The sequence below is a fragment of the Zingiber officinale genome, chromosome 6B, assembly GCF_018446385.1.
Source record: "Zingiber officinale cultivar Zhangliang chromosome 6B, Zo_v1.1, whole genome shotgun sequence".
Lineage (NCBI taxonomy): Eukaryota > Viridiplantae > Streptophyta > Magnoliopsida > Zingiberales > Zingiberaceae > Zingiber > Zingiber officinale.
Genome location: NC_055996.1, coordinates 10240290 through 10266332, shown reverse-complemented (window position 1 = coordinate 10266332; position 26043 = coordinate 10240290). Strand labels below are relative to the sequence as shown.

The window sequence follows — 26043 nt, the reverse complement described above, 5'->3', positions numbered from 1 at the left end:
GAAACCTAAATCATTTTTTACAATCCCGCCAAACAGCACGAGAAGCTATGCAAGTGAAGGAGGTTCATGATCATTTCGTATTTATAAAACCAAGAAGAGAGATGAAGGTAGAGAGAGGGTGAAAGGGTGTACATCCTAACCCTAAAATAATTTTCAATTAAAAATATAACTTAGATGTTTGAGAAATAGTGATTGAAAAGAGAAGGTTAGCCCGACAGGTAAAGAAAATTTTCATTTTACGCCATTTAGTATAAACTAAACTTCCATACGTCTTCTGATAAATACTATATTTGACATACTGCTGATAAAAAGTTGTAATTTTTTAAACCCTGCCTAACATAGTTTTTTCAACCCTTATCTCTGAAAGATTCTTTAAAAAAATCTAATAAACTTTATATATCTAAATAAATTTATTTTCTTAATAATTATGAATTATATTTTTACTATTTTTAAAATAAAATATTAAATTTAATTATACACTAAAATCCTCAAACAACTAACATTACCTAAAATTAATCAAACATTAAATTTTATTTTATTTTTCATAACCTTCAACCAAGGTAATGCATAATAACCTTAAACCAAACACATTAATTCTATAAAATTCTCACAGAAGCAGTAAACATGTCAGTAGACGAACATTTGTTACAATGCGACACAATTAAACAACAAATCTCAAGTTAAACAACAACCTACCGAATCCATACACTGGACAAACTGAGTTCACTAGATTTGTTTGGGGATTAAAGCCAATCGTGAAGTAACAATACAATAAGTTTCAGAGCTGAAAATGCCGAAGGTGAGGGCAGAGGGTGCTTTATCGATGTGGATGGATCTGAATACTCAATACTGATCAGGCAAAGCGAACAAAAGGAGTGATTAAGGTGAAGATCATGTATTAGCATCAACCTCCGGGCAAACTTGTGTTAGCATCCGACACGGAGTTCTGAGGGACCGGTGCAGTCTGTAACGAAGCAGACCAACTTTCTCCGGCAGGGTTTCCCTTCGGAGTTTCTGAGATATGCTGCCCTTGCGTGCCGCCATATGCTTCTTCAGTGTTGGGGTTTGAAAGAGGAATTGCGGATGGTGCCGTAGAAGCTGAGCCGGCTTCGATTCTTGTCTTCTTTGTTTTTTGCTCCATCTGGTAACTCGGTAAGAAGCTTCCAACAACCACCTAAGAAAGGATATGTCAAGGAATATAGTAAGCATAGAATTCAAACAAGTAGGATTGATAACCATGATTCGCTAGCAAGAAGTCTTGTGTTCGACAATTTTGCGAAATACAGCAAAAGCAACAAACATATTACGTTGCAAAATTATCAAAAATCATCAAGATTATTACAATTCAGATCCAATTGAGTTAAGGGATATAAAAACAGGCATTAATGAAAGAAAACCTAAGGATACGAGCTTTGCTAACGTGAAACAGAAATTACCTGGACAGGACCAGCAGCCACCAGTAGGCCAGCAACTCCTCCACCGACTACTCGACCGTCAGGACTTGCCAATGAAACACTTAGGCCACCTGATCGGCTTCTTGTTCCTTCATTTTCAGTCGGCATAAATGAGCCAGATAAAGAGAGTAATTCAAACCGGCCCTGGAAGTCAGCAGGTGATATATGGTCAGTAATCATGCAGAGCCACAAAAAACATACCGTCCGCACCCACAAACAAACCACTAATGTAACTTGACCGCCCCTGCTCGGCTACTTGCAAGGTCATGTCAAGGATGAACATTCATGCATGAAGAACCAATAGCTGAACGCGATTGGACATGGAACAAAGATAGTCAGCTGCGGTGGTTATGATTCTTTAGATACAGTGGCAAAATATTAACCACAAATTATGGAATTATTATTCCATTAGGAAAAGTCTAACTCATGCAATGGGAAATTATTTGATCATATACAAAGACAACACAAATTAAAATAGTTAATAATAGGGAGTTCCATTACCTAAAATGGCAGCAAACAACCTAAAAAAAGATCGACATAATCTCCATCATGAACAAAAATAAAATTTCTCAATAGAAGACAAATATCTTATGTCATTTGTGCTATGAAAAGCAAAGTGACACCTCACACCAGATTAAATATGAAATTCCACAGACAATGAGAAACCAACCTTCTGACAATAGAAAAATATATATTGCATGGAGAAGAGTTCACTGAAATCATCAAGCACGTATAAGAAGTCAACTACCCAAAATTGTATGATAATGATCCATACTCATTAGTTTAGACACATTAATCTGTATTTGTAAGCTCTAGCATGACGGTTACAATTTGTTACCATGTTGAGTATATTAGACACAGGAGTATTACCTGTTAGAGTTTGTAAAAGCTAAGAAACTCTAATATAAAAGAAGATATTCAGACCTCATAAGTTAATGTGCCGCCACTTGAATCAGGTTGACGAAGCGTAACATTTGAGATGATACCGTTGGCAGATAAAATACAAATAGCTCGAGGCCCTTGTTGTGAGAATGATATGATTTTCATAGTAACATCCTGCAAAGTTGCAAAACTCAGGTAAATTTATAAAGTACAAAAAAAATCACATCTTTGAATGAGCAAGCAAATAGAGAAACACACAGAGAAGATAAGATTAAATTCCAAAGGTGAACTTTGCATTTAGCTCTCTGATTTATTTTTGTGAAAGAATTATGACCACCTTCAATTTACTTCTTAGATTCAATATTATGGCATAATAATCTGAAAGCTTATAGTTAGAGGAACTAACTAACTTAATAGGTTTAAATTCTCCATAGAAGCAGCTCTAATCTATAGATTTGAAATCATCAATAGACAATATAGGTTTAATGGCAGGCTACAGGAGGAATCTTTTATTCCAAATAAGATGACCATGGTTACTGGTGTTCAAATGTGATTAATGACCAAATATAATATCACATATGAGAAATGGGTGTATTTCCAATTTTATAAAAACTAGTGTGTAGTAGACAAAAGAGAAAAAATGACTTCCACATTTAACTTTTATTCAACTTGACAGAAAAATTAATCAAGAAACCTGTTCATACTGATGCGAGTACAAAACATGTAAAATCCAGCGAGATGATTATTCTTGTAACATGTCGTTTATAGTTCAAACAAGTATAGGAATTAATACTAGAAAGTTATTGGATTGGTTAAGTGAACATATGAAGAAAATCTAAGTTTAACTTCTACCAAGTTATGATAGCTGTGGGTGGAATTAATGCTATCTAGTATGTTTACAAGTGCTTTGTCAAAATAATTGTGAGAAGCACATTACATATTAGTCTTGGACAACTCCCATAGAAAAGTCTGCCTTCTAATTTACAGCAAAAGTATGCCAATGGTCGAAGACAAGCAGCAATACAAAATTTGCCCAAACAACAATTACCTCGCCGGCGGCAATATTGATAACATGAGGCGTGAAATTTGCACCGGCAGCGCAGGCTACCATCTCTCCTGCAATAGCACAATTCAGATACTAAGATGTTTTGCGGTGCACTTGAGGACAATAAAAGGTTTCACAAGAATCAAACTCAAGTGGTCCCAAGGCATAGTTACAGAAAAGTTGGTGAAGCATTTATTCCAAGATTTACAGATAGCTCACTCCCTGAGTTACAACATAAATTGAAGCCAACACAGTGACCAAGTTTCCCATGAGGATAGACAACAAGGTTCTGATACTATCAGAACTGATGCCAAATTGCAATGACAATTTTACAGTGTCAGCCGTACAGCAGAATGATCCAAACCCCCACATGATATTTGGTTCTTAGTCCTCAGAACCGACTGGGGGTTCTTAGTCCTCAGAACCAACTGGGACAGAGACCACACAACTACAACCCTACACAAAAGGAACTTGCTAAGATTCAAGTACCAAACCAATTCCCATGCAAACCCCACAGATCTCGCTTTCTCTTGCTCTAACAAATGTCAAAACCCTAGGAAAGGGTGGTCCCCGAGCAGATCAGGACGAAGTGCCAGTTGACAGCTAACACCAAAGAATAAACTCAGAAAAGGAACAGAGACTGTGTCTGAGAAAGAGAGAGACAGAGACGCTATAGAACACTCTGGGTTCCAGTTCCACAAAGCACGCAAACACAGGCAGAACAATCCGAGAGAGAAATGAAAGATTGGGGAAAAAAAGGAAATGGTTAAAAAAAAAAATGGAACTTCGAAGTTTTTCAACCCTAATCTTCTACTTGGAATAGCATTATTGGTCGAAGAAAAAGGCAAGGCGACAAGGTAGTTACGTGAGGAAAGACAGTACCTTGAGGCTCCAACTCGAGTCCGAACTGCGGTGACTTGCTCACCAATCCCACTGCCCGCCCTCTACCTCGCTTCATCGCCGCCCCCACCTTGGCCGCCGGCGTGTACTCCACCCCGGCAGGTACGGACGCCGAGATCGGGATCGGGTTCAGCGGCCGCAGCAAGCTCCCGTCTGGGCCGTACTTCCTCGGGCGTCCCCTCTTCTTCGGCATCGTCCCCGCCGCAGTCACGGTCGGCCCAATCGCCACTCCAGGTGGCGCAGCCGCTGCCGCCGCTGCCACGGCGGCGGCTACCAACCCGCCCATCCCGCTAGGCTTCTCTTCACTCACGGCCGCCGCTGTAGGCGGCGGCGGCTGGTAACTCCCAGACCCCTCCGCCGCCGCATGAGAAGTCACCGCTCTGTCCCTCGCCTCCATGCATAAATCAGCACAAGAAACCTCAAACACAACCTCCACTCCGGCGACTCGACTCGACCCGCCGTTCCGGCCAAGCTCCGATCACTAGGGTTTCCAGCAGCTCTCACACTCTCCACCACCACCACCAACAAGCTCCGCAAAAATCGAAAAAAAATATATATCAATTAAAAACGAGAAAAGAAATTAATCCTCAAAAAATTTCTTCGCTACTTCTTGCCCAAGATTTCAAACAAGAACAGCGAAGAGGAAAGAGAGAAAAATATAAAGCAAGAAAAAAAAATTAAAAAATGCGAAATAAAATAATTTATTAGGATAAAAAACGAATTAAAAAGTTGGAAATGGAGAGAGAAAATGGATTAATTTAATCGGCGGCGCCACAAAAATCGAAATATGCGGGTGGAGAAAGATACTTATTGTGTTAATTAATTAAACAAGGAGGGACCATTAGGGGAAAATGTTTGTATTAAGGGAAATATAGTGGGCAAAATTGAAGATAATATAACTTTTATTTTTTTATTTTAGTTTTTCTTGTTCATGTTGCATAGTTTTTTATGTTATAATAAATAAATTTAATTCATTACCTTTTTTTTAATATTCCTTTAAAAATACTTAGCAAAAATAAAATTGGGGATGCCTAATTTTGCAAAAAAAAATATCAAAAGAAATGTCTATTATTCTAATTTATTAAAAAGTATTATATATAAAATTATATTAAATAAATTCAATTAAAATTGCTCTTGTATCAAAATTATTATTGCACTGTTGTAACAATAGTACAATATAAAATAATTTAATAAAAAGTTAATTATTATATATTATAATAATTATGATTATAGTTACTATAATAATATTAAAATAAAACTATATTAAATGCTCATTTAGTATTTTTTTTTAAAAATGAGGTAGAAATATTTGTGACAAATTTTATTTTTTTGTCTCGATATAATTTGTGAACATTTTCATTTACCACCTGAATTTTATCTCGTATTTTGAATGCTTCAAAATTTTTAAAACAACAAGATAATTTTTGAATTATAAAGGACAAAAATGAAACTTTTTCATATTATAATTTATAATTGGCCTGCTTTTTTTTTCCTTTGGCCCTTTTCGCTTCAAAAGCCGTGCTGCGGAAACACCCTTGGTCATGGCTATATTAACGAGAATACCATTGCTAGCTGTTGAGTCAAAAAGATATACTCAAAACTATTTGTTTATTTTAAACTTTAAAATTTTAAATTATTTAAACAATTTTTTTAATCTAAAATATTAAATATTTTTTATTTTATAGTTCTTGTTCCAGCTCAATTAGATTGGATCCACCGGCCTCGTTAATGATATAAAAATATTAAAAAGGAAAAAAGGTTAAATTTTTTTATTAAATTTAGCATGAGTTCTAATGTTTATCATTATCTTTTCGATATTATTAAATTTATAATATATATTTCTACTAATTGTATCTTCATAGCAAGAAAGTTTAATTATTATATTTTTGACTTGTCAACTAATTAATTCCTTTAAAATTATTACTTCTTTTATTAAAAAAAAATCTCAAACTCTTCTTAATTCTTAAAATTATTTTAAATATTATATATGTGTGTGATTCTTTTTATCATCTCCTCTTAAATTTCCCCTTGAATTCACAAGAATATTTTGAAAAATTCTCACAATAATAAAAGAAAGATCTAAACCAAATTATTATTTTTAAATGCGTTTTATCAATATATAATAATTCAAAAAGAGACATGAAGAGCATCTTTAGGGCACTCCATCTTTTCTTTGGGAGGCATCTGATTCAAAGGTAGGCAAAAAATAAATACAAATACAAATATAAATACCATGTGATCATATGATGATTCCATAGGATGCCAAAGTTTTGGAGAAGTTATTAAATCTTTCATTAAATTAAATAAAAAATGTTTGGGTATAATGACAATGCAACTATTTCTCAAGTGTAACTAAGGTTATGGGTTTTGTTTTATAAAAAAAATAATTTGCCTTTGTGACTTTGTTTTGTGCCATTTTTTCAAAAAAAAAAATTAAAATGACATCCTTAATTAAGAGAAACATTATATAAATATTATTTTTCCCCCTGAAAAAAATAAATAAACACTCATCTTATGATTTTATCCTTAAAATATCTCTAAATTTAGTATTATTGTAGGAGCTATCAAATAGCTTCTACAATGTGTTTAAAATAGGTTTACACCATGTAAAAGCTACCAAGTAATTTTTATAACGTGTAGAAATTATCTAGTAACTGCTATAATGTGTTTAAAGTGAATTTAAGATTTTAAAATTATGGTAGCTACATGATAATTTATACAACTGCTTTAAAGTGATTTCGATGAATTTTAAATAATTTTAATAAAGTTAGTAAATAATATTTTAATATAATAGTATTCAGAGATCTTAAACCCTAAATCTTAAACTATAAACCCTAAACTCACACTAAATACGTTATAGCAACTAGCTAATAGCTTCTATTAGTACCTCGGGATAGTTTTGACATGATCAATTGAGTTAAGTTAAACTCTGTGTTATTTAATGTCTTATTTATAAGTGTGCAGAGACTTAGGAATACAAAAAGTCGAGCGGAAGACACAGTGAACGAGAAGGATTACACGGGAAGTAAGTCGACGGGTTTGGTGCATCTGAGGGATAAGAAACTGCAAAAGAGTACACTAATGGATCGCAAGAAGGGCGCGCACGGGGCATCCGAGGGACAAGAAACTAAAGAGGAAGTATGCTCGAGGAGAAGGACGGAGTTTTTTTTGGCTGAGCTTAACTTCGATCGACCGGAGTATCACCCAAGTGAGTGGGAGCCTGAAAATGATCAACTCGAAGGTTGACTTGAAGACCTGAGACACCTCAGCTGATTAGAGGCATCTCGGATGCTTATTTGTTGAAGCGGCCAAAAAATGGACTCGAGGTTCCTCGGTTGGATTGAGATGCCTCGGATGAACAATACCCGAGGCACCTATTCATCTAAGGCATCTCAGCTGTCTGAAAACACCTCGGATGAATAGTAGCAGAGGTACCTCAAGCTGATCTAAGGCACCTTCAGTGAATAGTATTGTTAGGTTGTCGTTGAGCTTTGGATAAAGTTTTATCCATTTGGAGGCCCCCTGGATGACTTTGGAGGCGCCTCCATGCCACGTCAGCAAACGATAACTTTTTTCCAGAACGCTATAAATAGCACCCTGGATTTAGGAATTCAATAACACACATTATAAGGAGCTTCTCCGCCTTTGATTTAATCAAAGAAAGAGCTTTTGTTTAGTGTGTTATTGCTATCTTAAATTAACAACCACATAGGTTGTAATCAAGTAAAAATTTTGAACATATTATTTTTTTATAATCTAATTGTGTGCCCTTGCTAAAGATAAAAACAAGAGAATTGTAATTTTACTTTATAGGCTATTCACTTCCTATAGCAGACCCACGATGGTCCATCAACTTCTACAAGTTGAACTAGCTACTGAATAACTTCTACATATTTTAGTAAATATTGAGTAACTTCTACACAATATAAATCCTAAACTTATTTATTGTAAACAAGTTGTAGTAGCTACGGGCAAGGACGTAGCCAAGTGGAGATGGGAGGGTACTACCATCCCCTAAGATTTTTTTTTTTTTTAAAAAAAATTAATACTTTACCTCAATGTCACTTTGACCTACCAATTCATCACCGTTCGTTACCGAAAAATTAAAATTGACAACATATTTAGAAAGTTTTTGATCTAAACTATCCATTGGTATCACTTTTACGAGGAATATACGACTTAGAATGTTAAGTATTAAATTTTAAAAATAATATATAATAATAAATAGATGAACTAAATCATGGAACAAAAAGTTAGGGCGCTAAATTAAAATTGAATCATGTTCGAACTAAATCAAACAGGTAAGCACAGAGATAAAGATTATGTTGGTTCAAATCATGATTGATTTAGAATTGATTTGATCAAGTTATGAGTGAATCAAATTTAAAGTTTAAATCGATTTGATCGATTTAAAATAAATTAAAGTATTTTTGAACAACTTTCTCTTTCCTTTTTCTTCTCCCTTTTCTCCAACCACCACACTGTGCTTTCTCCCATCTCTCTATTTTATTTTTCTCTTCCTCTTCTTTCTCATCGTCTTTTTCTCCTTCTCTTCTCTAATGACGATAAACCTGTAGTTTTTTCTTCCCCTCTTTTCAAGTACAAGAGCTCACTTTTCTTTTCCTTTCTCTTTTCCAACAAGTAAGAGCATCCGCTATTGTCCTTTTCCAGAAAAAATAATAGCCTTCAGCATTTGCATCTTCTTATGTTTTCTAGGTTTTGTTTACATCACAAAAATAACCTTATTTTGCCTTGCTTTGCTCTCTTTTTTGTCATTGCTGAGCTTACCAAAACTTGTCAAGGCTATTAACGAATAAGATAAAGCTCTCCTCTTTTATTTCTTCCTCCCTATCTTCTCTTTTTCTATTTTTCTCAAAAATAATGGTTTTCCTTTTATTTTTCCAATGAGCGTCCCTTAACAAGAAAATACTTTTTCCCCTTTGTCCAACCACAACAACAATAAGATAAGTTGTTTCTTTCTTCTTTCATGTTTTATTAATTAAAAGTAGAGTTGTAAAATATAAATTTTATTTTATTAGATTGCTAGTTAGGATGATTATTTAGATTAAAATGAATATCTCATATATAATAATACTAAATATTATAAGTGAGAATTTAGATCACAAATGATTCTTTGACTTTAAGTCATAGATAAACTCTGAGGATCAACGAATCATTATTTAACTAGAACCATGGCTAAATATTTCATGTTGTATTAGTTTTTTTTTTTTTTATTGAATTCATCCCCTTAGTTGTAAATCCTGACCATTGGTAGCTTCTATATGATATAAAAACTACTCAATATTTGCTATACAGAAACAACAACATTGGGTCAAGAGGTATTTTGAAATAAAATAATGGAAGGAATATCCATTTGATTTTTTTTTAAATGCATCCTTTTATGATTTGTAAAATTTGATATGCCCTTTTAATTTTTACCCAATTTTTTTTTATGAGATGAATAATTAACTATTTTCTTTCCATGATTTCTCATTAGAAGTTAAATTAAAAATTATTTTTTTTAAAAAATTGTAAAACAAAACCATGTGATGGAATCATGATTCCTGCAAGTTATGAGTTTAGGGTGTGTTTGGTTAGGAGTTATCTTTAATAATCTTAGTTATTCATCCAAGATTATTAACGAAAATTCTGTTTGATTTAAGTAATTGATGATTCCCAAGTAATATTTCATGTCCGACACGTCAGCAAAAGGGACATGCAATCCAGAATCGAAAAATCTCGGAAAACTGAGATTTTTCTTGATTTCAAAATTAACAAATTTTTTTTACCAAAAATATCCTGCGATAAGAGAAAAAGAAAATAATAAAATAACTTTAAAAAAGAAAAAAAACATAAAAAAAATATTAAAACCGTTAAAAACATTTAAAAAATAAATAAAATAAAATAAAATACATAAAAAATAAAATAAAATAACGTAAAAAAATAAAAATTTAAAAAAAATAAAAGAACATAAAAAGCATAAAAAAATGTAAAAATTTTAAAAAAAACATTTAAAAAATGGAAAAAGTAATATGTATGGTTAATTTTGTAACTAAGGATAATACAGTAAAATATTAAACTATGTTATTCATTAAAACCTTCAAATAAATTTTTTTTTATTGTATTAAGGTAATACCAAACAACATTTGGTTATATTTTATTTCCATGATTATGTGATTACCTGATAATTATATAAGCAAGATTATAAACTAAATGCATCCTAGGAGTTAATTAGAGAGTTAAAGTGTCACTTTTCTTATAGCAAAATTAAGGAGAAATACTTCCTAAATTAAAATAGGGTGTCCATAGACTCAAGTTTGTCTTGTTTAGCTCGAGTTGAGACACATGAGCACATGCCTATATGCTGACTTGGGTCAGGCCCGTGAGCCCAAAAAAAGTATTAATAATATAAAATTCAATAAAAAAATATTAACAATAATTAATATAAAAATATATAACTTTATAAATTAAGTCGGACCTAATCCATAATGGTTTACAGCCAAAATCACAATGATGGTTCCCATGTGTTTTTCTTGTTCATGGTGTTGATACCTAAAAGAACAAGACAAGGCTTAATTACCATAAGTAAACACATACATATTATATATGACCAAAATTTCTCATCTCAAAATGTTATTAAGGATACAATAACCACTTAAACAAATTTTTTTTTGAGCAATTTGGATATTGAAGATCTAACATTAAGTTGATGAGATCACAACTTAAAATCTGAAGTTATAATAAAGATTCCCTCAGAAGAGGAAGCATAGATATAATTTCTGTATTGCTTTTCCTTCTCCTCTCCTTCCCCCTCCTAACTATCCATCCAAGTAAACTAAAACTTGTAAGATCTATATCTTCCTTGACGAAAGTATCCATCTGAACCAGATCCTCCAAAGCTTATATGAATCACAATGCTAATATTAAATCATTTTCTAGTTTCAGACAAAACATAAAACAACCACAACTTGGAGTTAAAAGTCTGAATTTTTCATATATGCGAGACTACTACCTCGATTGATTGGTTTTTGGCAACAATTTATTCATCTGATTTGGCCTCTCTCCAATTGAATCTGCTGCAGGTACTTAAGACCAGTTCAAACTTGAATCTGGCATAATTCATATCGAGAATTTTTGCTGATATTGGCACAAAACTAAAGAAGAAGAATTCATGCTTCTTTATTCAAGTTGGAGTAAGTTATTACAGGTAAACGATTTTTGTCACTTGGCTTTTCCAATTGAATATGCAGCCTGATATTTCCCTGAAAAGAAGAAAGAAAGAACACTATTTTAACCCCTTTTTTCTCTATAGCAAATGGTTGCCACTTAAATGTCAGAAAGGATTTACCTTACCCATAAGAGACTGATTGCTTGAGTGTTGGCGTTTGCAGGAATCGTTTAAAAGAATTGGTCACCACCACAAAATTAGATCATAAAAAACTTGTATGCTACCATTCTTCGTGCCTGCTAAAGATTTTGGGTCAGTTATCTATGTAAACACTGTCATAACAACCCAAGATGCACGCTCGGTTCGCAATTCCTCCATGGAATGCAAAAGTAAATCATTATTTGCTCTCAAAAGCAATCCTTTGCAGAGAACTGCTAATGTTAGCAATAAGGAACTTCACAAACTATGCATTTTATGACTAAAGAATGTTTAAACGAGATCACGGTAATTTGTAGCTGTCACATGAGCCCCCTGAATCAGTTGTTCCTGGTTTGCAGTTCATTCTACCCAGCTACATCCTGGTGTCTTAGATAATCCTTTTTCTTCTACCATCTTCCTCACTTTCTCAGCCTTGCTGATTTTCCCAACTTCAGTATAGAGACGGGCTAAAAGAATATAGTATCCAATCTCTTTAGGCTCCATCTTAAAGCAATTCCTTGCAGCAATCTCTCCAAGTTCTATGTTGCCATGAAGCCTAGAAGCCATAAGCAAGGCTCCCCAAATGCCGACATGAGGTTGCATCGGCATTTTTCTGATCAATTGGTATGCTTCATCCAACCTACCCTTACGACCAAGAAGGTCCACTATGATTGCATAGTGATCTACCATTGGTGCAATTTTATATTTTTTGGACATGGAAGCAAAACACCTGTAGCCTTCCTCAACCAAACCAGCATGGTTATATGCCGAAAGAAGCCCAATAAAAGTCACTGAATTAGGCAGAATTTTTTCACCTAACATCCTCTGAAACAATTCAACCGCATCATTAGATCTCCCGTTGATGCCACAGCCCATAATCATTGCACTATAAGACACTATATCCCTCTTCCTCAATTCTGCAAACAGCTCAAAGGATTTCTCCAAGCGACCACATTTTGAGTATAAATCAATAAAAGCAGTTCTCAAGTGATCGTCCAATTCAATTCCTAGCAGGTGCATATACTGCTCAATCCACAATCCAAACCTCAAGTTCCCCAACTGTGAACAGGATGATATAACGCTCGAAAAAGTCATCTCATCCAGTTCGACACCTGAATCGAGCTTCCTCATCCTGTTGAATGACTGAATGGCCTCTGTGGGGCATCCGTTCTGCGCATAGCAAGCAATCATCGCATTCCATATGTAAAGATCCTTCTTTTCGATCTGATTAAATATATTCCTTGCAGATACAACGTCACCACACTTTGTGTATCCAGATATCATTGCAATCCATGAAACATTGTTCCTAATAGGCATTTCATCGAAGAACTCCCGTGCCATCCCCATATCTCCTCGGTTAATGTATCCACTGATCATCCCATTCCAAGATGCAGAATTCCTCTCGGGCATTCGGTCGAACAATTCTGCAGCAGTGTCCATGTCCCCAGCTTTGGCGTATCCTGATATGATCGAGTTCCATGACACAACATCTCTAACAGGCATTTCGTGGAACGTTCTCCGAGCGAGCTCTAGTTCCCCTGCTCTCAAATACATCGAAAGGATCGAGTTCCACGAGACGACATTTTTCACCGGAATTTCATCGAACAGCTTCCGCGCGGCTTCCATTCCTTCGAACTTAGAGTAGAAGTCGGCGAGAGCGGTCTGAGGGTAGACGTGGGAGTGGAAGCCGAGCTTGTGTAGTTGGCAGTGGATGGAGGCGGCAATGAGTTTGGAGGCGATTCGCCCGCAAGCCTTGAGGGCGACGGCGGCGGCGAAGGGGTCGGGGCAGTAGCCGGAGCGCGGCATGTCGGCGTACAAAGCCAGGGCCCGGCGGGGGCGGCCCAGGTCGGCGGCGGACCGTATCGCCTGAGTCCATGAGGGAGAGGGAGAGGGAGAGGGAGAGGAGGAAAAAGAAAGGCAGCGGCAGCGGCAGCGGCGGCCGGAAAGCTGTCGATTCGCCGTCCCCCGCATCAGCTTCGCCTCACCGCGGCGAAACAAATGAATGATTTAAGTCACGAAATTACCTCCATTTTGGGGCGGATCCGTATCCATATCCAGATCCAGATCCGAATCCAAATCCGAATTCTTCTATTTTTAATTTCATTTTCTCTCTGTACGTTTCAACGGAGAGGAAGGGGAAGAAGGACGATGACTGCTTCGTTCTTGTTCTGCGCTTGTATTGACCAGGCGAGCGTCGGGATCGTGGAGCAGTGGGGGAAATTCCTCCGCATCTCTGGCCCCGGCCTCCACTTCTTCAACCCCTTCGCCGGAGAGTTCCTCGCCGGCACCCTATCCACCCGCGTCTCCTCCCTGGATGTGCGCGTCGAGACCAAGACCAAGGTCCGACATCCTAAATCCCTTAATTTTTCCCTTTCAATTGCAATCTATCCCTTTGTTAATTAAGGATCCCCATCTCCGCTGTTTAAATTTATATGGAATATAGGTTCGGTCTAAATGCTAATCAATCACGAGTTATTTATAGCGTGATTGGATCGAAATAAGAGTTATTGATGATCAGAAAAATCCTCATGTCTCTCCATCACCTAATTCCCTTTAATCTGTCAATTCTCGGTAGTGATTTTATCTTTAATGCGCGAAATCTTGTTCTGAGGGAAGAACAGAGGCAGATGTTGTATTGGCATGTTCATACGAAGGGATCGATACCATATTGAGGTTGTTTCAAATGCCACCGGAAGTTGAATCATTTTCTTTGCTAGGGCCAAGTTACAGGGATGGTATTGTTTTCTCGTCATTTGATGCTATATGACTACGCATCTGATGAAGAAGCCAATTTCATGCTATACCAAACTGAGTTACATGCAAATAAAGAGGGATCATTTTTCATCGAGAAGTATAGTCCTCTTAATTTTTTTTCATAACTTTCGCATGAATACTTTGATTTCTTCAGCTCCAAGGACAACAATTTATTTAAAGAGAATGAAAGGGAGCATTGATGTTGATTTTAATCAATTTTTAGAAAGGATACAATTAGTATGGTCTTAATTTAATGTTACACTTCATAGATCCTCTAATTAGATGTGAGAATTGATCCATTAACTTGTTAGGTCTAACTAATGATCTCAGTTGCTTAAACTTATAAAACCTCTTTTAGTTCACAACTCACCATGTGAGTGAGATTAAACTAAGGTATCACATTCTCTCTTGCTTTTTATTAGTCGTTCAAGAATGAAAGTTCAACTAATAACCCCAAATCATTGTTAGTAGCAGCATGGAAGGCCAAACAATGACTACACTGTTACATAGATAGCCCTTCTGACATCTCATCCTGCGCCTGCTGCTTTAATACCAATTGTCACGACGTGCCTAGATGAATAATTCATTAACTTGTGAGTTGTGAGGCTCAACCCAAAATTCTTATGTTAGTCTTGCAATACAACAACCTAAAGGATGTATTTCTTCTCAAGTATCTAGTTATCATCAGTTCTAAAGTATAAGAAAATGAAGCAACAACTCTTTAAACGATTGACCTAAATCCATCGCAAAGGTTAGTGCTTCTTACTTATCGCCGTAGTATCCCGCGAGCGCAGCGGATGTCTTCCACAGGATTAAGCCGACAAGCACGTTCCTTCTCAAATGGGGAAGAAGAAGCCAGAAGAGGAAGAACTAGGTTCAGCATGCCCTAATGAATCCTATCTCTTCCCTTTTATACTTGGTCCAACCTATGGGGACTATCCACCATAAAAGCCCATCCATCATTAACAGCCCATCAATGTTAATGAACCGGGTTATTGAATCTACACATTAAATCCACTTCCATTTAATCCAAACCCCCTTTATATGCATGAAGCAATTAGATCACTTAATTGGGTTTAGTTACTTTATTGACAATTGGTTATGTATGTATTAATCAAGTGTGAGCCCAACCTTATGGAGATTAAGTCCACCCATGTGGACTCAATTGGATCTAGTCCACTCATGTGGACTTAATCCTACAATCTCTCGCTTGGGCTATACTTGATTCCTTATACACTACATAACCCCTAAGTTGAGCTCAACATGTCAAACTTTATGAGTTAAATACCCCTTTAAACAATCTGGTCCATTAAATCAATTAGTACAGGACTAAAGAAGTCATAGCCACTATAACTGTAACAAGACCTAATAGTAATCACAGTACTAATATTATTAACAACATAGATTAAATGTGGATGTGCAGTACAAGAATGACACGAAATATGATCTACAAGTGTCCATTCTCAATAAGTCCTCTTTATGACCCAAACGGGTCCAAATCATATTTACCAAAACCTGATGCTAAACTACAGTGGTAAATCATAATTCGACTTTATGACTCCAAGAGGAGTTCATATCATATTTACAATAACCAAATGCAAAAATTGCAATAGTAAATATGGCATTCACAAAATCATGCACACATATAAGAAAAACTACAGTATATACAATGAGCCAAAAATATATGTTCATGAACATAGAGCATCACACAAAATATAGATTCCTACACAATGGATACTTCATCGAAAGGAAGAACCCCCATATTTAGTACATGCTGATGAAACACCTTGGGTGGCAAACCCTTGGTGAGTGGATCCGCTAACATGGAATCTATCCTTATATGCTCTATCATTATGTGACCACTCTGAACTCTTTCTTTAACCGCCAAAAATTTTATGTCGATGTGTTTAGACTTCGACGAACTGCGGTTGTTCTTGGAATATAATTCTGTCGTTTTGTTATCACAGTTGATCCTTAATGGCTTGTCAATGCCCCCAATGATCTGTAACCCTGTGATAAGGTTCCGCATCCATATCCCGTGGTTGGAAGCTTCATAGCAGGCTATGAACTTTGCCTCCATAGTGGAAGTGGCTATTAGCATCTGTTTGACGCTTTTTCATGATATAGTCTCTTCCGCCAACATGAAGATATAACCTGAAGTGGACCTCCTGTTATCCAAGCATCCAACAAAATCGGAGTCTGAATATCCAATGATCTCCAGATGACTCGATCTCTGATAAGTGAACATGCAATTCTTCGTTCTTTGCAGATACCGCATAACCCTCTTTACGACTTTCCAATGCGTTGGTCCAGGGTTACTCAAATATCTACCCAACATCCCCACAATGTACGCAAAATCCGGACGCGTACATACCTGAGCATACATCAAACTCTCTACTGCTGATGCATAGGGGAATTGCTGTATTTCCTTTATCTCAAGTTCATTATGTGGACATTGTTGTAAGCTAAGTCTATCACCCTTTGCCACCGGAGTATCGCCAGGAGCACAACTCTGCATACCATACTAAATGAGTACCTTTTCTATATAGGCCTTTTGTGATAGTCCAAGTGTGTACCTTGAACGATTACGAACAATCTGTATGCCTAAGACAAAAGATGCTTCACCAAGATCCTTCATTTCAAATTTACCGGATAAAAATGACTTAGTTTCTAGCAGCAGACTCATATCATTGCTTGCAAGCAATAAATCATCCACGTAAAGAACAAGTATTATAAACTTGCTCCCACTGAACTTGATATACAAACATTGATCAACTGGATTCTCCTTGAAACCATATGAAGAAACCACTTAATCAAACTTCCGGTACAAGTGACGAGATGCCTACTTTAAACCATAAATGAAGTCTCCTTGTAATCGATGTCCTCCTTTTGAGTAAATCCCTTGGCAACTAGGCGTGCCTTATACTTTTCGACATTGCCATGTGAATCTCGTTTGGTTTTAAATATCCATTTACAACCAACAGGTTTCACACCTTCGGGCAATTCTACAAGTTCCCAAACGTCGTTGTCCGCCATAGACTTCATCTCTTCCTTCATGGCATTGATCCATTTTTCCGGATGAGAGCATTGTTTGACTTCTTGGAATGATATGGGATCATCTTTCAACCCAATGTCAAATTCATGCTCTTGGAGATAAACATAATCACGAGACATCGTGGATCTCCTCTCTCTAATGGATGTTCTTAGTGGCACTTGATCTTGAGGTGGTTGGAAGTCATTCTCAATTATAGGAGGGAATACCTCTATTTGAGATGATGCACCTTCCAAGTGAATTGGAGGTGACATGGGAATGTCATGGCTAACTACTCCTTCCGATTGTGTAGCTTCAATTACGCACCAGTAGGTACCATATTAGGATCACTAATGTTCTCCTCAAATGATATTTCCCTAGCTTTATCACTCCCACCATCCTCAATGAATTTAGCATTACCCGTCTCGAAAAAGGATCTACTCAATGGGTTGTAGAACTTGAAACCTCTTGAGTTTTCAGAGTATCCTACAAAATAGCAACTAATAGTTCTTGAGTCCAATTTTCTTTCGTTAGGCCTATAGGGCCTAGCTTCAACTGGATAACCCCAGACATGTAGATGCCTAAGACTAGGCACTCTACCTATTCACAACTCGTATGGGGTTTTTGTTACTGCCTTACTAGGAACTCTGTTAAGTAGGTAAACCGCAATCTTGAGTGTTTCACCCCAAAAGGACTCCGGTAGAGAGGAAAATGCAATCATACTTCTCACCATGTCCTTGAGGGTTCGGTTTCGTCGCTCTGCTACACCATTCTGCTGAGGTGTCCCAGGCATAGTGTATTGCGCCACGATACCGCACTCAGCAAGGTAATCCGCAAAAGACCCAGGACGTTGTTCACCTGATCCGTCGGACCTACCATAGTATTCACCACCACGGTTTGATCTTACGGCCTTAATCTTCTTACCAAGTTGATTTTCAACTTCAGCTTTGAAGGTTTTGATGTCCAGGGATTGTGACTTCTCATGAATAAGATACAAGTATCCATATCGAGAATAATCATCAATAAAGCTTATAAAGTATGATTGACCATTCCAAGAAGCCTTACGGAATGGTCCATATCCGTATGTATAAGCTCTAAGGCTCCATTACTCCGCATTGAGTCCTTATTACTTTTGTTAGTTGTTTTCCCCTTGATACACTCTATGCAGATTTCAAAATCTGACATATCAAGAGAATTGAGAATTCCTAGTGACATTAACCTTTCTAGGCGTTGTTTAGAGATATGCCCTAAACGCCTATGCCATAACATGGATGAATTCTCATTTGTCACATCACGCTTCACACCTATACTATACGTCACAAGATTATCCGTATGAGTTTCAGTGTCCAATCTATATAGCTTGTCAATCAAGGAACCAGTATCACACAAAATAGAATTTCGAAAAATACTAAACTTTCCATTTCCAAATGAACAAGTGTATCCGGAGTTGTCCAAACATTAAATAGAAGTTAAGTTCCGTTTAAAAGACGGTACTACAAATGTATTTTTCAAATTTAAAAGTACATTGTTCCCCAAACAAACTCTAAAGACACATATTGCCTCTACTTTGGCCTTCTTGTCCGTTCCGGTATAGATGAATCTTTCAGCATCAATTGACATTCGGCTCGTGAGGCAACTCTGCATAGTTACACTTATGTGAGTAGTTGCACCAATATCTATCCACCAAGTGTTATTAGATACTGTAGCTAGGTTAACTTCTGAACTAACAAAGTTGAGAAGTATACCTTTCTTGGCACGCTAGTTGGCGTATCTAGGGCAATCCTTCTTCAGATGACCTTTCTTTTTACAAAAGAAACAAGTTGGGTCCGGATCTTGTTGCTTTTGCACCTTATGCCCTGAAGCCCCAGTCACTACAAGTTGTTTACCCTTACCATTACCCTTCTTCCTTTTCTTGTTCGAATACTGAGATGAGGATGCATAGTGAGCACTTTGAGATGTGTCACCCCTTAATCTTTCTTCTTCTTGTACACACTGAGCTATGAGCTCATTTAGTATCCATTTCTTCTTTTGAGTATTATAGCTAATCTTGAAAGGAGTGAACTGTGTAAGCAGAGAGATTAAGATGAGGTTCACAAAGACACTTTCAGACATATCTAACTTTAATGTCTTAAGCCTTATAACCAAGTTAGACATCTCCATGATGTACTCTCTAATGTTACCCTTCCTTGTGTACCGCATGGACACTAACTTCGTGAGAAGTGTAGTAGTCTCTACCTTTTCGTTTGAGGCGAATCGGTCCGCTAATTCTTTAAGGAAGGTTTTAGCATCTTTCTTCTCAGTTATCGAACCCCTTAGTGATTCCGGAATTGACATTCTCATGATCATTAGACTCATGCGATTAGATCGCTCCCACTTGTCAAAGTTCACCTTTTGATCCGCAGTTGAATCATTAGTCAAAGGTGCAGGACGATCATTCCTAAAGGCATAGTCCAGATCCATGCAACCCAATAAAATCGTAATATGCTCTTTTCATGGTCCAAAATTTATGCCTGTAAGCACGGAAATGTTGTTTAGATTAGCAGACATTGAGAACACTACATAAGCAAATGCAAAGAACATAGCTCAATTTAATAAACAAGGCATGTATCTAGTGCAATAACAAAAGCAACAAATAAAACATGCATCTGTATGGGCATACATAGAGATATCTAGTGCAACATTACATTAAGTCTTTGGACTAAATTATAACTTGCTATTGGTACTCTCTAAATAACTCATGATCACCTTCATCTGCCACATAACTCGCCTTCCTTTGGGCCGACGCATCATGCGCATGATACTTTATTCATGAGCTTCTTTATTTAGCTTATGTTTTCTAGCCACTCACAATACTTCCAATCAGCTAGCACCCCTTCCTTTTGGCCGACACATCATGCGCATGATCAAGAAGTTTAACTTCATTTGTGAGCTTCCTTAAATATATATCCGGCATAAGAATGATTTTCCTTTGGGCCAATCACCATTAGCATGGACATACATCCCTCTACACTAATACTCTTAGCCTCCTCAATAGTTCTCGCTTTGGCGATAGTATTGATTCGACTAGGTAGCAAGAGCGAAAAAGAATCCAGGAAGAAATTGCTGAAAACTATCAATCGATTGGTATTAGATATCAATTGATTAACACCCTTTTAATCGATCAAGAATGGATGTGAATCGATTCACACTATGACAATCGATTGACCAATAGATTGAACATACATGAATCGATCCACTGACCGATCCAGAAAGATTCTGTTAGCTTGTTCATCCACCCCTATCGATCAGCTGATCGATTGACCAACGCCAATCGATTAGCCGATCGATTCAGAAACCTTCTGTGGATAACCCAGCGAACTCCAATCGATTGACTGATCGATTGGTGAATCCCAATCGATCCAAAAGCTCTCTGTTGGCTTCTCCCAATTTCAATCGATTAGCCGATCGATTGGTAACCCCAATCGATCAGCCGATCGATGTAGGAGCTTTCTGTTCCATTCTTTCGAACTTCAATCGATTGGCTGATCGATTGGTGACCCCGATCGATCAGTCGATCGATCCAGAAGGATTCTTGTCACGAACTGCAGTCCGAATCGATTGATTCCTCATGCCAATCGATTGGTGAAGACCAATCAATTAACCGATCGATTCAGAGTTGTTATGTTCGCGAACTTGAGCATCCCAATCGATCCAACCTTACGCCAATCGATTGGTAAGCACCAATCGATCAAGCGATCGATTCGGGTTGCTTTTGTTCGCGAATTCGCGACTCCCAATCGATTGGGAACCTTCCTAATCGATTGATATCAGAAGACGTCCATTTCTGAAACGCGATTTTCTTCCCTAAAATCGCGTCGCCAATCTCATTCTTCGCGAATAATGTGAAAAACTCGATTCAAGGGTTAAATCCTAATCTATCCATGCTACATTCAGCGAATATACATCAATTTCGCTCATCCACATGGAATCAAATGCAGAAATTGATGTATTTGTGCAAAATAAACATTGAAAACCAATCCTTACGCCTTAAAACTGATAATAAGCAATCCCTAAGCTCTGATATCAATTGTTAGTCTTGCAATACATTATGAACAACCTAAAGGATGTATTTCTTCCCAAGTATCTAGCTATCGTCAGTTCTAAAGTATAAGAAAATGAAGCAACAACTCTTTAAACGACTGACCTGAATCCATCGCAAAGGTTAATGCTTCTTACTTGTCACCGTAGTATCCCGCAAGCGCAGCGGATGTCTTCCACAGGATTAAGCCGACAAGCACGTTCCTTCTCAAATGGGGAAGAAGAAGCCAGAAGAGGAAGAGCTAGGTTCAGCATGCCCTAATGAACCCTATCTCTTCCCTTTTATACTTGGCCCAACCTATGGGGACTATCCACCATAAAAGTCCATCCATCATTAATAGCCCATCAATGTTAATGAACCGGGTTATTGGATCTACACATTAAATCCACATCCATTTAATCCAAACCCTCTTTATATGCATGAAGCAATTAGATCACTTAATTGGGTTTAGTTACTTTATTGGCAATTGATTATTTATGTATTAATCAAGTGTGAGCCCAACCTTATGGAGATTAAGTCTACCCATGTGGATTCAATTGGATCTAGTCCACTCATGTGGACTTAATCCTACATCTTAAACTCAAGATAATAGTAACTTAACACATCTAAGCTCATAAACCTTTTTTTATTGGTACACAACTGAACAAGGGAACTCAAATAGGGCGTCACTTATCCAAAATTCTTAGAGCAAGTCTTTTGACTACACTTGATACCTCATATAAATTGTTTCCTCTTGCCTCCCCATTAATTCTCTAACCTTCCTGTTCTTGTTTCCCTTATGCTGGTAGTCTTGCACAATATCTGGAGCATATAATGATTTTCCTCTTGAGTATGTTGGCCTTTTCATAAGAAACTGGCTATTTCCTCCTTCCAACAGTCAAGTTGAGGAAGAAAATAATAGTAAAAAAAGCGATATTTATTAAAAGATATATGCCGAATATAAATTCAAAGCGAGCCTATTCTCTCATCTTAAAATTTTATTTTCTCATTGTTATTTGTATATGATTTATTCATAAGGTTCTTGAGTTAGATTTCTTGAATTGCTAACTCACTATATTTTTCAACAGGATAATGTGTTTGTACAATTAGTTTGTTCAATTCAGTATCGCATTGTTAAAGAAAATGCTGATGATGCTTTCTACGAGTTACAAAATCCAGAAGAGCAGATCCAAGCTTATGTTTTTGATGGTGATTCAAGTCTCTTAATTATATAGATTTAAGGTTGCGTACTTTCTTGTTTTTTACATGTCATGTCTTTTCTGTTTAAAACCATAGTGGTCCGAGCACATGTTCCTAGAATGACTCTTGATGAACTCTTCGAGCAAAAAGGTGATGTGGCAAAAGCAGTCCTTGAGGAGCTAGAAAAGGTAAGACTTCTACTTTCCTTCACATGTGTGATCATGTGGTTTGCCCTTTAACATGATGTTCTATGTTTATTCTCGTCTTGCATAACAATTTTCCTTTAGGAGCTCTGATTTCGTCATGAAGTGTTTGTTTTTTTTCTTTTATCCATTTTATGCTTTTATTGGTGTTTATTGGACTATGTAAACTTCTTTCTATCTGCCTTATGTATTAGTGATTATAGTACAAGTTGTTTTTTATCTTACATTTCCTTTCTTCTATTCTCATTCCAAGTGATAAACAACTTGCTGGTACTTACTTCAGTAATGTCATTTCTGAAACTAGTGAAAAAAAATTTCCTCTTCTTTTATTTGTTTTTGCATTTTGACCAAATATCCGCATCAAAAATTATTCGATATGCTTGCACTATCAACATGAAACCTTTTAAGAACTTGATTTGAAGATACCACTTTACATTGGATACTTCATTTTCATGAGAATTGTCTTCCACTCTTCTATGCTCGTCCTTAAGTTTTTAAACTATTTGGTTGGTAATTTTGTCTTCTGGAACAGCGTACTACCAGTGATCTTACTACTTATAATGTTATACTCTCAAATTAACAATTATGTCCTCTGGTCAGGTAATGGGAAGCTATGGATTTAACATTGAGCAGATTCTTATGGTTGATATTATACCAGATTCTTCTGTGCGAAGGGCTATGAATGAAATAAATGCAGGTACTAATCCATTAGAATTTTCTTATGCATTCGTGGAAATAAATATGGGAGGATATGTAATTGTAGCTTGTGGATTGTTCTAAATATTTTTGATACTTTTAGTGAAACCATCTTTAAGTACTTTTTAGATAATCTCTTTCTACATTATACATAGAATTTTCAGAATTGCTTCTTACTGCCAATTAACTAGAGATCTCCCCAATTCTGCAAACTCCCATAAACATTTTACTACTTTTCAGAAACTATCACGATGCTCTCAATCTGAAAATGCCAAACTACCCTACATGCAAGAAATTACACTCCAAGTATATTGCTATTCGAGAGTGGCAGTTACAATTACACTGCTTGCACTTGAAGGCAAACTTGGTAATTATTGAAAAAGAAAGTAGTCTAGGTCAATTTTGGAAAATAGTGCACCCAGATAAAAAACTATAAATCACCTTTAGAAAATTTGACTTGCATACTTTTATTTGACTTAAAAGATCATTTGTTCTCTTGTGGTTACACAGGCAACGTCAACATGTTAGTTAAATTCTCAAACTTTCCTGAGTTTATATTTGCCTCAGCATATGGTGAATGAATATCTGATCTAACCTCAATTTTTTGTTTTCGTGTATATAATAAATTTGTTGTTGCACTGTTAACAAGAATCGTTAGTATCGTCTTTTATATGCACACGATTTGATTAGTAGTAAGTTGAGCAGAAGATTGTCCAAAACCGAGTAAGTAAACATAGAATTTTGCTTCAGTTGTAGAGTGAGCTTTGATGCCCTCGAGAAGTTTAGGATTACTCGAAGGAATTTGGGCATTTGTTCATTATCATTACTCTATTGTTTAGGTGACAGGAGTTGTTTACATTCTTGTTTTCCTTCTTTATCTAACTCAGCCGTTGAAAACTGCAGCACAGAGGATGCAACTTGCTAGTGTCTACAAAGGCGAAGCTGAAAAGGTCCTCATGGTGAAGAAAGCCGAAGCTGAGGCAGAGGCCAAATACCTCGCAGGCGTTGGGGTGGCAAAGCAGCGCCAGGCGATCACTGATGGCCTGAGAGAGAACATCCTGAATTTCTCCCATACGGTATCCGGCACCACTGCTAAAGAGGTGATGGATCTGATAATGGTCACACAGTACTTTGACACCATCAAAGAACTCGGAAACTCATCGAACAATACGACCATCTTCATACCCCATGGGCCCGGTCATGTGAAAGATATCTCAGATCAGATCCGCAACGGAGTGCTGGAGGCAGCAGCAGGCAGTTCGCAGACGAACAATCTCTAATGTGTCTCTGGTATTCAACGAAGGATCTCCTGTAATAACTACTAACTCGAAACCAAAATGTTACTCTTTTCTTTTGCTCTGAGTTCGACTGTTGAACATAGTTGAAAGGGTCTATTTGGGGTTTGAAACTTAAGGTTTAATAAGCATGGCAGTTGTCATCATGTAAAATTGTGCACGATCTATTTTGTTTTGAGTGAGTTGTAGCAAGAGTTATATTTTGGGCAAACATTAAAAGACATATTTAGAATAATTTTTAAATTTTTCTTTAAATGTTTAATGGCTTTTCTAAATTGTCCATTAAATTTAAAATGGATCCTAACCCTCTGTTTGGATGGAGTGAGGGAAGATTTATTAATGAAAGGGGAAGTAAAGTAGATTTATTAGCATAATATGTGTTATTTTTTTTTAAGAGACTTGCATAAGTATATTAATTTTAGTTTTAAAATAATTTAAAATTTTGTAGATCTATCAATATTTTAGACAAAAGTAACTAATAAAGAGAATTCTGAATCAATTTATACCTAAAACAATCTATTCCTACCAGTCCATTTAATATATCTGAATAATAACATAAATTGATAACAGTTAATTTTTATATATGCAAAGGTTTAATAAAATTTATTACAAATTAATTATAATACTTATTGATCCGGTGATAAGAACGAGGGGCTCTCATTGGCGGGAGGTCAATGGCACGTGGAGGTCAAAGGTCAAGATAGTCAACCCGGAGACCGGCCGACCGGACGAAGCAGGCCTACCGACAGGGCCCCGCAGGCCGACCGGCTGTGAATCCTCCGAACCGAATGAAAGACAACTCGACTAGGGGTCGGGTTTCCGATGCTCTAAGGTAAAAATGTTTCAGGGGTCGAGCGGGCTGTCCGTTCAGCCGGTGCACAAGGCAACACAGGCAGGAGCAGTCTCATCTGAGCATATGACCGATGCAGAAGTAATACGCCTGCCAAGCGGTCGATCCGCTCGGCCCCGGAACAGACAAGGAACACAAAAGGACCAAGGAGACAGGGGATAACATCATCCTCGAGACACCTGCCGCCGACAAGCAGTAGAGTTAGCGGCCGAGCCGTACACAGAATCATACGGTGGAAGCTTCCACCGTCACATCCGGGATATGCTCGGACGATTGCGGGATGGCGCCAGAGGTACTTTTCTGACACAGG

General features: G+C 36.9%; 3 protein-coding genes across 4 annotated transcripts; 1 reads left to right on the top strand and 2 right to left on the bottom strand.

The window, feature by feature from the left end:
* Positions 1-576: 576 nt before the first annotated feature.
* On the bottom strand, positions 577-5041 carry LOC121991936 (AT-hook motif nuclear-localized protein 1-like). Its single transcript, XM_042546022.1, has 5 exons — positions 4264-5041; positions 3385-3452; positions 2379-2510; positions 1437-1598; positions 577-1174 (listed from the first exon to the last, which is right to left on the bottom strand). The coding sequence occupies exons 1-5, from the start codon at positions 4676-4678 to the stop codon at positions 905-907; spliced, it is 1047 nt and encodes a 348-aa protein (XP_042401956.1). The 5' UTR covers positions 4679-5041; the 3' UTR covers positions 577-904.
* Positions 5042-10952: 5911 nt separating this feature from the next.
* Positions 10953-13642, bottom strand: LOC121991935 (pentatricopeptide repeat-containing protein At4g22760-like). 2 transcript variants are annotated; one of them, XM_042546020.1, is made up of 2 exons: positions 11630-13642; positions 10953-11543 (listed from the first exon to the last, which is right to left on the bottom strand). In XM_042546020.1, exon 1 carries the CDS (start codon positions 13616-13618, stop codon positions 12008-12010), a length of 1611 nt encoding a protein of 536 aa, XP_042401954.1. In that variant the 5' UTR covers positions 13619-13642; the 3' UTR covers positions 10953-11543; positions 11630-12007. The 2 variants fall into 2 exon arrangements, with proteins under 2 accessions (XP_042401954.1, XP_042401955.1); XM_042546021.1 differs by having other exon boundaries at positions 11635-13642.
* Positions 13643-13768: 126 nt separating this feature from the next.
* On the top strand, positions 13769-25081 carry LOC121991934 (hypersensitive-induced response protein 4-like). Its single transcript, XM_042546018.1, has 5 exons — positions 13769-13987; positions 22578-22698; positions 22786-22877; positions 23493-23589; positions 24492-25081. The coding sequence occupies exons 1-5, from the start codon at positions 13796-13798 to the stop codon at positions 24866-24868; spliced, it is 879 nt and encodes a 292-aa protein (XP_042401952.1). The 5' UTR covers positions 13769-13795; the 3' UTR covers positions 24869-25081.
* The last annotated feature ends 962 nt before the right edge of the window (positions 25082-26043 follow it).